Source organism: Capricornis sumatraensis, chromosome 3 (assembly GCF_032405125.1).
Source record: "Capricornis sumatraensis isolate serow.1 chromosome 3, serow.2, whole genome shotgun sequence".
Classification (NCBI taxonomy): domain Eukaryota; kingdom Metazoa; phylum Chordata; class Mammalia; order Artiodactyla; family Bovidae; genus Capricornis; species Capricornis sumatraensis.
Window position 1 is genome coordinate 72,793 of NC_091071.1, and position 14,812 is coordinate 87,604.

The 14,812-nt window shown below is 63.3% G+C and overlaps 1 protein-coding gene across 1 annotated transcript in view; it reads left to right on the forward strand.

Annotated features, from left to right (window-relative positions):
* The first annotated feature begins 590 nt into the window (after nt 1–590).
* The window catches only part of FAM20C (FAM20C golgi associated secretory pathway kinase), a 33,436-nt gene continuing 19,214 nt past the window's right edge, over nt 591–14,812 (forward strand). Inside the window, exons 1-3 of the mRNA XM_068968212.1 lie at nt 591–1,204; nt 2,867–3,042; nt 7,332–7,410. Of these exons, the coding sequence (XP_068824313.1) occupies nt 591–1,204; nt 2,867–3,042; nt 7,332–7,410 (869 nt within the window). The remainder of the gene's footprint in view (nt 1,205–2,866; nt 3,043–7,331; nt 7,411–14,812) is intronic.

Below are 14,812 nucleotides of genomic sequence, written 5' to 3' on the forward strand. Positions count from 1 at the left end.
GGCGGCCCCGCGCCCTGGTTCCCCACCAGGTCCCCACCTGCGGGCCGCGGCGCGCCCGAGGGAGAGAGCGCCGAGCCCTGCCCGGGGAGCCACCCCTTCTCCTGGCCGGCCGGGCACCCAGCGCGGCCCACGAAGCCGTGGAGACTGCTCCGAGCCTCGGATCGGATTGCGCCGCGCGGTTGCCGCCGCCACCTCCGGGCCGCCGCGCCTGGGCCGGGATGGGCCTAAGTGTCCGGCCCCTGAGCGCCTGATGAGCGCAGCCGCGGCCCCGGAGACCCAAGCGGGCCGCTACGTGCGCGGGGCCTCACCAGGCTGCGCCCCTCGCTCCGCGGACCGCTGGGCCGGGCCGGCCGAGGGCGCCGCCGCTCCGAAGAGGCGAGGGGGACCTGCTCGGACATGGCCGGGCAAGCGGGCGCTTTGGCGTCGGGCGCCCTCCGCATGGGACAGCCCCAGGGCTGGTAGCTGGCCGACGCCAGATGGACCTTGACCCGCGCCGCGGCACCTCACTCGTGCCGAGTCAAGGCTAGAGGGGCACGGGCGGGCGGCGCTCCGGGGGCGCCCGGAGGTCCAGGCCGCGCTCGTCCGGGACCATGAAAATGATTCTGGTGCGCAGATTCCGCGTGCTCATCCTGATGGCCTTCCTGGCGGCTTGCGCGCTGCACCTCGTGCTGGACCTGCTGCCCAAGCTGGAGCGGAGCGCCGCGCGGCCCTCGGGGGAGCCCGGCTGCTCGTGCGCGCAGCCCGCGGCGGAGGCGGCGGCCCCCGGCTGGGCCCCGGCGCGCGGACACCCCGGAGGGGAGCTGGCGGCCGCAGCCTCCGCCGCCGGCGACGCGGGCTGGCCCAACAAGCAGACGCTGCGTGCCCTGCAGGACTTCAGCTCCGACCCTTCCTCCAACCTCACGTCCCACTCGCTTGAGAAACTACCCCCCGCAGCCGCACCGGCCGAGGGCGCCCCGCCGGGGCAGGACCCCAGCGCCCCGCGCCCCCCAGACCGGGCTCGCCGGCCGCTCCCCCGGGACCCCGGCCCGCGTGGACCTGTGCTGCCCCCTGGCTTGAGCGGGGACGGCTCCCTCCTAACCAGGCTGTTCCAGCACCCACTGTACCAGGTCCCCATTCCACCTCTAACGGAGGGCGATGTCCTCTTCAACGTGAACAGTGACATCAGGTTCAACCCCAAGGCAGCGACGGCGGAGAACCCAGACTGGTGAGTGGGGTTAGGGTCATTGAGGTGGGCGCTGGAAGGCCGGACTCCCCAGGCAGCCAGGAACCATTTGAGAAGAAAGGCCCACCCAGGGCTGCTTCCGGGCAGGGGCCCTTGCTCATCCGAGGCGCAGTGTGAAGAGCGTCAGGGTCAGGGGCACGCTGGGGCGTGGGCCTTGCGGCGGAGCCCCAGGGAGGGGAGGCTGGGCGCAGCAGGCAGGCTCCAGGCACTGCCTTTGTCTCCAGAACGACCGCCGCCCTGAGGAGGACTGCTGCGCGGCTGGGAGCTCTTCCCTGTGGCCACTGGCCTGAAAGGCAGGCGGGGCAGGGGAGATTCGGTGCTGCGCCTGCCGGAAAGCAGTGCTGGCCTGCTGGGCCTGGCCTCTGGCTCACAAAGGAACTCGGGCAGGGAGCGAAAGCGCTTCCTTGGGAAGCGACTGGCTGCTGGCTTCCAGGGACTCAGCAACGCTGCTCTGGTGGACATGTCCGGAAGGTCTGGAGTGGCCTAAGGGGCTTTGTAAACCAGTCCCTGAGAACAAAATTAGTGAGGGGCGTGCTGACCCCCCTGAGGCATTACTGAGGGGTTCTCCCAGCCAGGGTGCCAACCGTGCCAGCTGCAGACAGCAACGGCTCCTAAAAGGCAAGTGGCATCCCCCAGGGGCATCCCTTTAACTGCTTTAAACCCCTGCCCCCAAGGCCCTCAGCCACACAGACCGAAGTAACCAGATGCTGCAGCCCAGGTGATGAAATGCTAGCCCGCAGCAAGGCCAACATAAATACCTGCGAAAGGTCACCCAAGCAGCCGAGGGGAGGCCAGCTTTCCAAAACACCCCATGGAAGCCGCTCTCCTTCGCGTTTGGACCAGGCCCAGGGTTTTCAGTCTAAACACACCAAGGCGTTCAGTAGCCTCTGAACTCTGTCTGCTGGCCAGGTTCACCGAAATGCTCAGCAGTTTGAGAGGCGGAGCCGTGAGCCAGGCCTGAGCCTCTGGAGCCAGCGGTCAGTGATGGGGCTCCTGGGCAGCTTCTTGTGACCCGTCATGTCCATCGTGGGGCAGCATTTGGCTGAAAAGGCCTCACTTGCACTTAGACAAGTTCCGCTGTTCCCTCCGGCAGCAAACAGGCTCTGTCCTCCCTCCGACTGGCCCTTTGACTCCGGAGACAAGGACGGGCCACGTGGGCAGCAGGTCCTCGATTTGCGCCTGAGCTGGAGTGAGCACCACGGTCCTCTCTCCCCACCCAAAAGCAGAATACTCAGTGACGGCTTCCGCCAGACTGGGCTCGTCTGCCCCCAGGAAGGCAGCAGCCCCTCAGACCCCAGGCTGGCAACGTGCTTGCCAGGCTGTTGCAGAGACCCCAGGACAGACCCGGCGGGCCTAGCCCTGACAGTCTGGGCTTGGTCTCCTTTAGTTACAGCTGTCTGTGGCGTCTCTCGCGGGTAAGTGAGAATTACGGGCCTTCAGATATGTTATTAGTCAGTTGAACAACAGCCACAGAAAAAGTGCGGACGTCGCAGGGTCCTGTTTGAGCAGAGGCTTCTCTACATAAACCCACGTTTGTTTGGAGCCACAGTGAAAACCTTGGCGCTGGGGCCAACTCCCCCGTCCATCCTGAGACCTTGCTGTTTGTCCTTTCCCTGCTGACCTGGGTCCCCTTCATTTGTGCAGGCCACACGAAGGTCTTGAGGATGAATTCCTGCCCACCGGGGAGACGGCCGTGGACTCCTATCCCAACTGGCTCAAGTTCCACATCGGCATCAACCGATATGAGCTGTACTCTCGACGCAACCCTGCAGTGGAGGCCCTGCTCCGTGACCTGGGCACCCAGAAGATCACCAGTGTGGGTAGGTGCCCTTGTGCCCGGCCGGCTCCTTGCTGAAGCGTCACCTCCTGGGCGAGTTACACCAGCAGCCTTCCTGGAGGAGGCACACAGGCCTTCGGTGCTGTCTGTAATTGAGGGGGTGTGGTGGAGAGGGAAGGGTTGCCTTCTGCTGCAAAACAACCGAGGCAGGACAAGATGCCGCCCAGCCCACCCTGTTGTTCTGCTGGGCAGGGGGGTGGGGGCCAAGGCCAGAGGCTCCTGGAGCTCACATCTGCTCCTAGATTCAGGGTGGACGGAGGATGCCTGGGGCTCCACTCTGCCAGGGGCAGAGCGCCATGCGCCGAGTAGTTTGGAGGTTACATCTCCGAGGACTTTGGGATCTGCTGAAGCAGAGGATTCAGGGCATCCAGTTACTGATTTCAAGAAACTGTGTTGGCAGTGGCCTCTAAGCGTGGAGGTTCGGTGCCATTGCTCTCAGGCCTGTAGGCGATTTTTTGTGAAGGTCCCTGGGTAGTCACCAGGGGCTCCCAGAGCAGAGGGGGCAGGCAGAGGCCCTGGATGGGAGGAGCGGTCCTGGGAGGCCCAGAGGGTGGAGGAGGACTCCGGAGCATGGTGCTGGGAGCAGGGGCTCCAGGCAACGTCTTCCTGACGTCTGGACTGTCCTGTGGCTTAAAGGGTTCTGCTAACCCTGGTTCTGTCTGCCGCCAGGGCCAGGGAGCTGGGTGTTGCCTGCGAGGCTGGCGGCTGGGGGTTTCCAGAGCTCCTTAGAGGCTGTGCTGGGTGTCTCAGCCCGGCGCTGAGCTATTTCTGGCACCCGCCCTCTTCCTAGCTGTTCACCCTGAGAACATGATGAACACCCTCCTGGCCGGGGCAAGGTGGTGGTCTCCCCTCCTCGATGCCACCCAGGAGGAATCTAAGCGCCTCCAGCCTTCCCCAGTGCTGGAAGGCGGTCTGTGCACCCAGCGGGGACTGCTGGGGAGAGGCCGCAGCTGGTGCGTCCCCTGCCCGCCTGAGCAGACGAGGCTGTTAGAGAAACACCCAGTGCGGTGACGCTCATCGTCCATCCCACAGGCTCTCTTGAGCACCTTCCGCATCTCAGGGCCCTGTCTGGGCAGGCACTTGGGGTAAGCCCGACCTTGGCAGAGTTCTGCTACGTCCTGACTTGCTTGTTCCCGGGGAACCGGAAGTGCACACAGGATGGGCAGAGAAAGTCCAGGGCGATAGGTGAGGAGGGGACCTCCACCCCACAGGACTGGGTCCTGGATGGGGCAGAGGCTTTCGTGGTGGAAGCCAGCAGAGAACACAGGACTTCAGGGGGAAGCTACACCAGCGTTTGAAAACTAGGGTTTAGGGAAGTGCGGCATTCACGCTTGCAGGCCAGCCCACCGAGGTCTCCCATCCGTCCGGCAGGCTCAGGCACGCTGTGTCTCAGTCTGGGAAGCTGGCCTGTGCCCCAGGCATATGCTGTGTCGACTCGGGCTCTGAGCAGGGCAGAGGCAGGGCTGAGAGGACTGGCCAGGCTCCCCGTAGCCCTCAGGGCACGGCCGGCGACCCCGCTCTCACCAGACGTTGCTCTATGCCCAGGGGCCTGGGAGCCCTAAAGGAAGAGGACGGGCCTCGTCCGTGCCCTGGGGACTGACCTTGGGCCACCCTCGTCGGGTCTGACTGTCCCGGGCTTGGTGGCCAGGCTGCCTGACATCCCAGTGGCCCACCCCCGAGTCCTAGCCTGCTCTGTGCCCAGCGGTGGGTCCTGGACTGAGGGCCTGCCCAGCTGCGTCCTGCTCTCGCCGCTGGACGACCCTGACCAGCTGGCCCTAATCCATGGGCCGGTCAGAACCCAGGCTGGCACGCACAGGCACCCAGTGAGCATGGGAAGACTGGTGATGGCCCCGGGCGGCTTCCCCCGCGGTGAACAGCGGGCTCGGTGTGCCCTGACTCCCCCGTCATGGGCCGGAGCGGCTCTGGGCAGCTCTGTGGGCCTCCTGGGGCCTCTGTGGATCACAGAGGTGGTCATAACCTCGACCCTGTAATCTCCAGCTTGCAAATCCAAAATCATAACCCGTTTGACTGCAAAACCCGGCCCGACATGAACAGACACGGAGGCTAACCCTAAAATGAGAGGCTGTTTCTGAATCTTCGCTTTTCTCGCCTGGAGTGAACGTTCTCACGTACCTCTTCAGACACGGCCGTGTGTTTCAGCCCCGGGCTCTGCCCCCTCCCCGCCCTGGCTGCAGGCCCTCTGGGCTGGATGCCCCTATGCCTCTCGTCACCCAAACGCTTCTGCTCCCAGAGACCTTGAAGGCGGGTGTGTGTCTGAGGCCTGTCTCGGGGGCTGCTGAGAGGTGGGAGCAGAGGCTGGGGCACCTCTGCACAGGGCGGCGGCACTGGGCCAGCCGGAGCCTGGTGAAAGCCTCGGCTGGATGCTCAGCCCCACTCTGCGCGGCCTTGGGCCCAGAGGTGCTCCCAGAGACTCACACTCGGGACGAGATCCTCTTCCTGGAGAAGCAGAGCGCCGCAGTGGGAGTGTGGCTGGTCCGGCCAGGCGCAGGCCTCCCCTGGAGAATGGACGCTTTTCCTGGGGCGGGGGCGGCAGGGTTGGCCCTCCCATCCGGCTGGATGTTTTGATTAAAAACCCCACTGCTGAGACGGTGGCTTCTGACTGGGCCCTTGGCCTCACAAAGCCACAGGGCGGATTTAGAGACAGGGGTCCCTGGACAAGAGCTGTCTGCTGCTAGGGGCTCTGCCCCTGACACTACTGTGACCTGGGGGTGGGTGCAGCCCTCAGAGGCCCTGAGGGAGCCTGGAGTACAGCATTTTGGGGAGCCTGGAACCGACCTTGGGGTCAGGGTTCAGCAGAGCCGTCCTTCTGAGCTTAAAATGGAAGAAGAGCTAGAAATCTAGCCTGTCTCCCAAGTCCCATCCTGCAGATAAAGGAACAGGCCTCCGAGAGGGCGGGCTTGCCTGTGGTCAGCTCATTCCCGCCCTCAGCTCCGACTCGGTCCCGCCCTGAGCAGTCTCTTCAGTCTTGGAACGTGAGAGAAAGTGTGGCAAAGAGAGCAGCTCCTTCAGGCCCCCAGAGACATTTCTTTACCGCTGGGCTCCTCGCTGCGTGGTGACGGCCCTTGGCTGCCTTTAACGAGTTCAGAAACTATCTGCCTCCGTTCAGCTTGAAGCCAGGCCTGTGGAGGCCTGGGCCTTGCTGGTGACGATGGTGACAATTAAGTCGATGTCGTGGACGATTACGCATACAGAGTGAGTGATGCAGTTGGCGACTCTGCTCTGAGGCATTTAGAAAGAAGCCACGGTGCAGGCGGGGACTCGAGCAGCCTCTGGCCTGAAGCGCAGGCCCTGCAGTTGTTTGTCCAGGTCAGGACGGAGCTGTGGGTGGAGGTGAGCAGAGGAGATGGCTCCACTGGACGGACTCCCTGGACACTCACTGGCCTGCTCAGGCAGCTGCCCCGGGGGCCTGGGGGCCGCGAGGCCACCCTGCCTAGTGAGCAGGCCCCTCAGGAGGGCAGCTCCGGTCCCAGGAAGGCCACAGTCCCACGCCCAACCGAGGACACTGCCGCTTCGGGGCCTAGTGCCTGGAGCTCTCCTGACTCAGCGGCGGGGAACCAAAAGTGCCCCGTAAGCCAAATGCCCAGCGCAGGGCCAGAAGGCCTCTGTCATCCCAGAGGAAGGATCCAGGCGCCTCAGGGCTCCAGGGGGAGGCGGTGAACAGCTGCGTCCCGTCCCTGTTCTCTCTGCTGTCAGGCGAAGCGGGACAGAGCCCCAAGGTGCTGGCCCAGCCCCCGCTCTGTCCACGCTGAGCCGACGGCGGCCACAGCCCTGGACTCCAGCGGACGGCACTCTGAGTGGGTTCCCGAGCCCCGGGCGGGAGCTGCTTTCCACTGGGGGCGCTGTGGGTTCCCTTTCCTGGGAGTGGGTCTCAGCCCTGCCCCAGCCCCATGGGGGCACTGGGCGAGGGTGCGGACCCCCCTTCGAGAGAGGCAGCTGTGGTCGGGTGAGCCGAGGCGCGGTCTAGGGAGCCAGCAGGGTGGGAAGCCAAGCGCCCCTCTCCCATGTGCGGCCCTCCCATCCTTCTGATCCCTCCGCCGTCGCCTGTTTCCCAGTCCCAGCCACCCTCCTGCTACGGCTCTTCCAGCCCGGGCGGCCCTTCCTGACCCTGAACGCGCTGCCTGTCTCAGGCCTCCATCCCTGACCCTGCTCGCCGCCGCACCCAGGTCTCAGGCCCCCTCTCTCCACCAGCGCGTCCGCGCTCACAGGCCTCCGCGGGCAGCAGGTGACCGAGCTCCTTTCCTCCCACCGCAGCCATGAAGTCCGGTGGCACGCAGCTCAAGCTCATCATGACCTTCCAGAACTACGGGCAGGCGCTGTTCAAACCCATGAAGTAAGTGCCGGGGCGGGGGCGAGGGCCGTGAAGTTGCGTCTCAGCCGCTCAGCCCTGGTCTCCTCACCAGAAGGCAGCCAGGCTCTACGACCATGGGCACAGCTGTGCCCGAGAAGCTTTATTTCTGAAGCTAGCAGGTCAGCTGATTTGACTCCTGACCGCTATTCCAGATGAAATAGAAACTATGCTCCCAAAATCAAAAGGAAGCACTCAGTGGCATCTGAAAATTGTGGGGGCGGTGGAGAAGGGACGTTTGGAAGGCAGACAGCCCCGGAGACTCAGCACGTGCGTCTGTGGCCTGTGATGTCCACTCGGCGGTCCCGGGGCTTGGGTGTCTCCCGTGGTCCGTCTGGACAGCAGGCAGCCCCAGAGACTCAGCACGTGCGTCTGTGGCCTGCGATGTCCACCCGGTGGTCCCAGGGCTTGGGTGTCTCCCGTGGTCCATCTGGTTAGTTTCGCATGGGCCACTTCTGTCCTGACGGGAGGGTTCATTGTGTTTAAAGCGCGGGTTGCACCCCCAAGGGCCCGTGGCGCCACTCTGCCAGTGTGTGGAAGGAAGCCCGCACGCCCTGGGGGCTCGGGGACTGCTGGCCGACCGCTGCTCCGTGGCTGTGACGACCGCCCGGGCTCACGCGCCCCGTGCTCGGGAAGGGTGACGTGGGCTGCACGTGGGCTTCTCGGGCCCTGGAGGAGACGGAACCCCCTGGCACCTCGGGCACCTGCGTGCCCTCTCAGGCTGGAGCTTGAGTAGAGGGGCCCCTTCAGGCCCTTCATACCTTGGCGACGTGCTGGGGAGGAGGATGCTCCGGGTGGGGGCGGGCTCCGACACTCACTGCTGGCCCGGTGACCGGTGGGCCTGACCGTCCCTGGCGGTCACAGGAATCCAGGAAAAGAACCAAAACCCACCACGTCCTTGGCACCCCCTCAGCTGCACTTTGGGGCACAGGCCTCTTGTCTCCAGGGTGCGTCGAACACAGTGCAGCAGACCCGGGTGTGCACAGAGCTGCGTGGCGGGGGAGGGGCCATGCCACGCCCGGCCCTGGGGGGCAGGAGCCCAGTGGCGGGGGCAGGGCAGCCTCTGCAGGGGCCTCGGGGCTTGGGGCTTGGTGTTGCTGGGACCCGGCGGCCCGCCAGGGCGGTGGCTCAGCTCTGCACCTTGGCTCGGGGTGGGGGCTCTCCCGGGCCAGTCCTCACCTCGGGCATCCAGCTGTGTGCAGGTGCCCAGGGCCACGCCCGTGTTGAGGGCTTGCCCACCGTGTGGTTTAGTGTTCCAGCACCTCTGTGGGTTAGAGGAAACGTCACTGTTGTTATTATTCTGCCACGTAAAGATGCGGGAATCAGGGCTTGGCGAGGCGGTGCAGACCACCCAAGGCGGACCCAGACTCTGAAGCCTCCCAAGGCCAGGGCGCCTAGCCTCGAGCCCCTCTCGGCCTCCCCAGCCTCCCTCACCGCGGGATGGCCGTCCCCTCTGTGGCCACAGGAGGCGTGAGTGGCAGCCGCTGTGGCCTGGCGTCCGGGGCAGCCAGGCTCCGGAGGTCGCCTGGAAAGGCCACAGAGTCCACACCTGCCCCCTCCGGCCCTGAACCCTCTGCCCTCAGCCTGTGTGTCCGGGGACGGACGTCAGAGTTCCTCTCGGAAGGCCGCACATGGAGGGACAGCCTAGGGCGCGGCTCCTGTCCCGTGGGCTGAGGCTGAGCCCGGGCTGAAGTGTGGAAGCAGGGTGGGGAATCCCCTGGGGGCCAGGGACGCTGAGTCCAGGAGGATGGGCGTGTGCACAGCCAGCCTCCCTGCACACTGCGCTCCCGGGCAGAGGGCCCTGGCCACAGGGCAGGCCCTGCTAGGCTCACGCTGCTGACCTCATGCCCTGGCCAGCCTTCCTGCCGCTCTGGCGGGCCTGGCCCACGCCGACCCTGGCTCTGGGCTCTGACCCACCCCAACTCCGGCATCCGCTAGAGTCTGGTTGCTGGCAGCCACCACCCTCCTGATGACCCTGGGGCACACCGTTCCTGCCCCTGCGGCTGTGTTCTGAGCAGGAAAGCAGCTGTGGTTTCTGACCATAGCATTAAGAAAATAAATATATGATTAATAATTCCCTTAAAAAAGAAACTTTCTTCGGTGAGCTCGTAATAGCTCTGTAAGCTGAATGTTCTGAATTAATCAGGAGGGAGCCTGGCAGGGCTGCAGGGTGCAGTCCCCGTGGTATGAGGGGCCACTCATAGTCTAATGGTATATGTTAACAGACGTTGAAAAATGTATAACTAGGAGAAGGCAATGGCTCCCCACTCCAGTGCTCTTGCCTGGAGAATCCCATGGACAGAGGAGCCTGGTGGGCTGCAGTCCATGGGATTGCGAAGAGTCGGACACGACTGAGCGACTTCACTTTCACTTTTCACTCTCATGCATTGGAGAAGGAAATGGCAACCCACTCCAGTACTCTTGCCTGGAGAATCCCAGGGACGGGGAGCCTGGGGGCTGCCGTCTGTGGGGCACAGAGTCGGACACGACTGAAGCGACTCGGCGGCGGCAGCAGCACGTTAGCCTGCCAGTTGCTGGGTAGTCTTGCTTTTACTGTTAGAGGAAGATGTTTTGACGCCTTTACCCAGATACGGCTCGCACAGGTCGTGATTCAGCCACTTGGAGCCTGTCACCCAGTAGCTTTCAGTACATTTCACAGAGCTGTGCGGCCATCCCCATGGTGTTGAACTGCTCCGTTACTCCGGAAAGAAGCCTGGTGAAGCGCTGCCCTTCCTGCCTGGACACCACTAGTCTGCTTCCCGTCGCCGTGGACTTGCCCGTCCTGGGATTTCACGTGAGCAGCGTCCGTCGCTGCTGGCCTGTGTGTCTGCTTCTGCTGCAGAGCGCTGGGTGTTCAGGGCTCCCCCGCGTCGTGGTGCGTGTTGAGCCCCCTTCCTTTCTGTGAGCACTGAGCAGTGCTCCCTGGTGGGAGTGGGCCACGTTTTACTTGACCTACTTGCTTCCCTTTACTCTCATCTGTCAACGGATATTTGCCTCGTTTCCACTTCTTGAGTGCACGGAGGGCGTTGTGTGAGCATCTGTGTACAGGTTTCCATCTCTCTTGGTGTAAGCCTGGGAGTGGCATTGCTGGGTCCAGAATAACTCGGTGCAGCTGCTGAGAAGCTGCAGCCGCCTCTCCCAGCAGCCGCCCTCCCCAGCCATCTCTGCAGGCTCCGCAGCCTTGTCTTCATCATCCCCGTTGACCCTCACCATCCTGGTGGGGGTGGACCGTGTCTGTCTGCGGTTCTGAATCACAGTTCTCTCCTGACTAATGACTGGGAGCATCTTCTCACGTCCTGTTGGCCATTTGGATCTTCTTTGGAGAAACGTCTGTTCAGATCTTTTGCCACTTGCTGTTCAGCTGGTCATCTTTCCGTTAGTAAGTTGTGAGAATTCTTCATGTATTTGGGTTCAAGACCCTTGTCACACACGGGGTGTCTTTTGAGGCACAAGGCTCTCATTTGGAGGATGTTGGAACCGACTGTCGCGTTGCTGTCACGCGTCCTTTGCTGCAGTCTTTAAATTTTAACGTCTGAAAAGTCCATGCTGGCTCAGTGGTGCCGGTGATGTGTGTACCTAGATGGAAGCCCGGGTGTGTCCGCAGAGACAGGAGGCCTGGCGAGGCCCTGCGTGTGTGGCCTCCAATAAGCTCCTTCCCTCCCCGGGACTCAGTTTACCCACCTGTCAACGAGGGCGTTGTAGGCAAAGGACTGAGGTCTAAGCCCTGCTGGGCTGGCTTTAGGAGGCAGGGCACCATGCTTATGGAGGGAGCCGGGAGGGGTTGGTGGTTTGGCGCGGCAGGGCGAGACTACACAGACGAGCCAGGGTGCACATCAGATTTCACCGTGCTTCTTAGAAGGAAAGCTTCCGGGCCTGCTCATGACGCTGGCTGTGACCACCTCCTGGCAGAAATGTACATTCAGCCACCGCACTCACACCGAGCCCAGCCTGGCCTCCTGCCAGGCGCAGGGGCAGGCTTGACGCAAGCCTGGCGCTCCTGCGTCTGAGGGCTTTGACCCTGGGGCACGGTGCCTGGTGCTCAGGCCTGGTCTGCAGGACGGACGGGGGAAGGAGGGCTGAGCACGAGTGTGAACGTGAAGTGGGCGTCACCCCAGGCCAGGAGTCCGGCCTGGAGGGGGTGACACATTCTAGGACTGGGTGGCCTCTGCAGGCTGGAGGACCAGGGCCCGTGTGTGGAGGACTACCAGGTGGCTTTCTAGGCTGAGATTAACTTAACTGAGATGAAGTTGCAGCCTAGTCTTCTGCCGCACCTGGGCCATCGGGGTTGCGCGTGGCTGGTGGCGCCATGGTGGACGTGGCCAGAGTCACAGAAAGTTCCCTGGGACAGAGCTTGTGGGGAGGCGAGGCAGGCGGCTGGACAGTGGCAGGGGCCAGGCCCTGATGGGCATCCGGCCTGATGTGATCTCTTTCCCTGCTGTGCAGGGACAGAGCTGGGAGGGCGGGAAGGCTCCCCGGGAACCAGAGGTGAGGTGTGGGGTGAGGACGGGGACAAGCCTGGGTCCTAGAGACTCGCTGGGGCCAGGGGCAGGCAAATGCCCTGGGCCCGGGGACGGACTTGCTGGGGCCGAGAAAGTGAAGGCTTCCAGCTTGGGGCACAGTGGCCAGGGGGCCCTGTGGGGGGTGTCCAGGCAGGCCAGGAGCACGGGGCGGGGCCGCGTCGTGGAGGGCATCCTTGCTGTGAGACCCTGCAGCCCCCACACTGCCTCTGGGCTGCAGCTGCCTTCTGCTGCTTGAGGCTGGACAACAGGAAGCTTTGGGTCCTGGCCCTTCTGGGACCAGGTCTCTGTCTTCAACCAGTGAGGCCGTGGTTCATACTGGTGGGGGTCTGGGAGCCGCTGCAGCCCCTCCGCAGGTCTGTCCTTGCTGATTGTCTGGGTGTCCTGAGGTTTGCAGTTCTAAGTTGTAGGCATTAGAGGGGTGACAACTATTGAGTGAGCGTTTAGGTTGCACAGCTGATCGCAGGCTGCACACCGAGCCGCAGCTGTTTCTCCTCAAGTCGCCGGCCAGCAGAGACTCATCACTCCCTGCAGCCTGGCGAGGCTGCTCTGAAGTCCCCATCTCCACCAAAACAGCCAGGTGACCACCTGAGAGTTTGGAACCCAGAGCTACAACCGCCCTCTGTGCCGCGTGTGGTTTGGGATCCAAAGCGTGTTCAGACACAGGGAGGGAAGGAAAGCACACCTTCCCCAGGTCGCTTTGAGGCAAGAATAACTCCAGCAGCAAGGCAACACCCCCGGGACAGACGGGCCTGCCGCTGGAACTCCGCAGACCCAGCCTTGCTTGCAAACCGGAAGAGAAAGAGAAAAGCCCAGTGGGCCAGGCTCAGTGAATCTGAAATGGGTCATTTCAAGTCTGACTTAACAAGCACCTGTCCAAGGCTCAGGAGATGGGGGGACAGTGAGAGGTGCCCCCAAGAAAGGCCCCAGCCTGGCCTGGAGGCGGGTGGGGCTGAGGTCGTAGGTGCAGGAAAGGGCACCACGCCAGGCCTCGAGAGCCAGACAGAGAGGCCACTGTTGCCTGTAGATGTGGTTGTAGACAGGGAGGCTGAAGCTCGGAGTGACTGGGGACATGCCCGAGGGCACCGGCCGGCAGCAGGTGGAGCTGGAGAGACCACTGGGAGTGAGCGCCACTCAGTCGTGTCCAACTCTTTGGGGCCCTGTGGACGATACAGTCCATGGGATTCTCCAGGCCAGAAGACTGGAATGAGCGGCCGTTCCCTTCTCCAGGGGATCTTCCCAGCCCAGGGATGGAACCCAGGTCTCCAGCATTGCAGGCGGATTCTTTACCAGCTGAGCCACCAGGAGAGCCGCTGTGTGGCAGGGTGGCCGCCGTACGGTCCCTGTTCAGATCTCAGAGCAGTGGCCACCGTGATCTCTGACGTCACCACCATGTAGACTCCTTCCTGGCTCCTTCATTTGTAGTACAGTTCGGCTGTAACCCCACGTGTCCACACCATGTGGGCGTCGGGGCAGCCGTGGGGAGGCGTTACCGCGCGGGCCGCTGAGGGCACCAGAAAGCTCTTCTCTCTCCAGAGTCAGAGACTATGGTGCCGCCTCCCCGAAGGCTCCGGAGGGTCTTCCCTGCCTTCCCTCCTGAGCGTGGCGTCGAGTCTTGGCTCTGTGCCTGTGGCCACGTCACTCCCGTCTTCACCTCCGTTGTCACGCGGCCTGTCCCGTGGGTCTCAGTCCAAACCACCCTCTTCTTATGAGGACGTCAGGCACTGGACTCAGGACCAGCCTGATCCACGGGATCTTTTCCTAGTGAATCCCGTCTGCCACGTCCCTATTTCCAAACAAGGCCACAGCCACAGGCTGGGTTAGGGCTTGAGAAGACGGCACAGCCCTCTCCCACGTGCAGCTGAGCCTGAGCTCTGCGTGCCCATGCCACTTCCCGGTACCTGGTGACGAAGGCAGGAAAGCACTTGCGTCCTCACTGTGGATGGGTTCACCACCACCCGCCCTGGTTTCCTCTGTATGTTGGACAAGGTGGGTGATTAGATCAAGGGCAAACGTCATCAGTGCTCGTAAAACACAGCACAGCGTTAGCTTTACCAACGCTTCGAGTTCCCCACTGTCCCAACTTCTTAAAATATAGATTTGCATTGACTGGAGTGTTCATACAGAAATGCAGACAGATGGTAAGCAGATCTTTGCAGCACAGGCCAGTAGCCAAGTGCCCAGGTGCCCAGATCAGGAACAACAGGCAGCCCCGAGGCTCCGGTGACCCCTGCCCTCCCGTTCCTGACACGGGAATCCTCGCTGCCTTGCCCCCCTCCCCTGCTGCCGATGTTTCTGTGAAGTGCCTCCCCCAGGGCCCAGGCTGGATGCCATTGCCTGTGATGGCCGTACACGCAGAGCCTGGACTGCTCACAGGCTGCGAACGCCCTGCCCACCTGGACCAGGCCAGGCCTAACCCCTGTGTCTGGCCCCTGGAGCTCACTCCCTGCGTTTGCAGGCAGCAGCTCCCCCTCTGTCCTACCCTGGGTGCCTTGGTCTGGAGGCAGCCCTGTGGAGCCTGCGAGGGGAGGCACGTTGCTGCCGGCCCGGAAGGGACACACGCCCGCCGCTGCCCGCCGCCTGCTCCTTGTTCGTGCTGCAGCCTGGTGTCTGTGAGGCTGCTGCGCTGGGCCAGGGCTTCCCGCTCCGGGGGCCACGCCCGCCCCGTCTTGAGGTCGCAGAGGCAGGGACCCTGTCACTGATATGCTAGGTGGTTTTATTTTTATCACCAGCTCTCCTTCAAGTAGGAGGAAATTGAGGCTCCGAGGTCGAAATGTGAATCGGGAGCAGGCGGCCGGCCAGACCTTGCTGGGGCCCAAGGGTCCGGGATGTCAGGTCCCAGCCTGTCAGGCACAGCCGGCCGGGGAGCC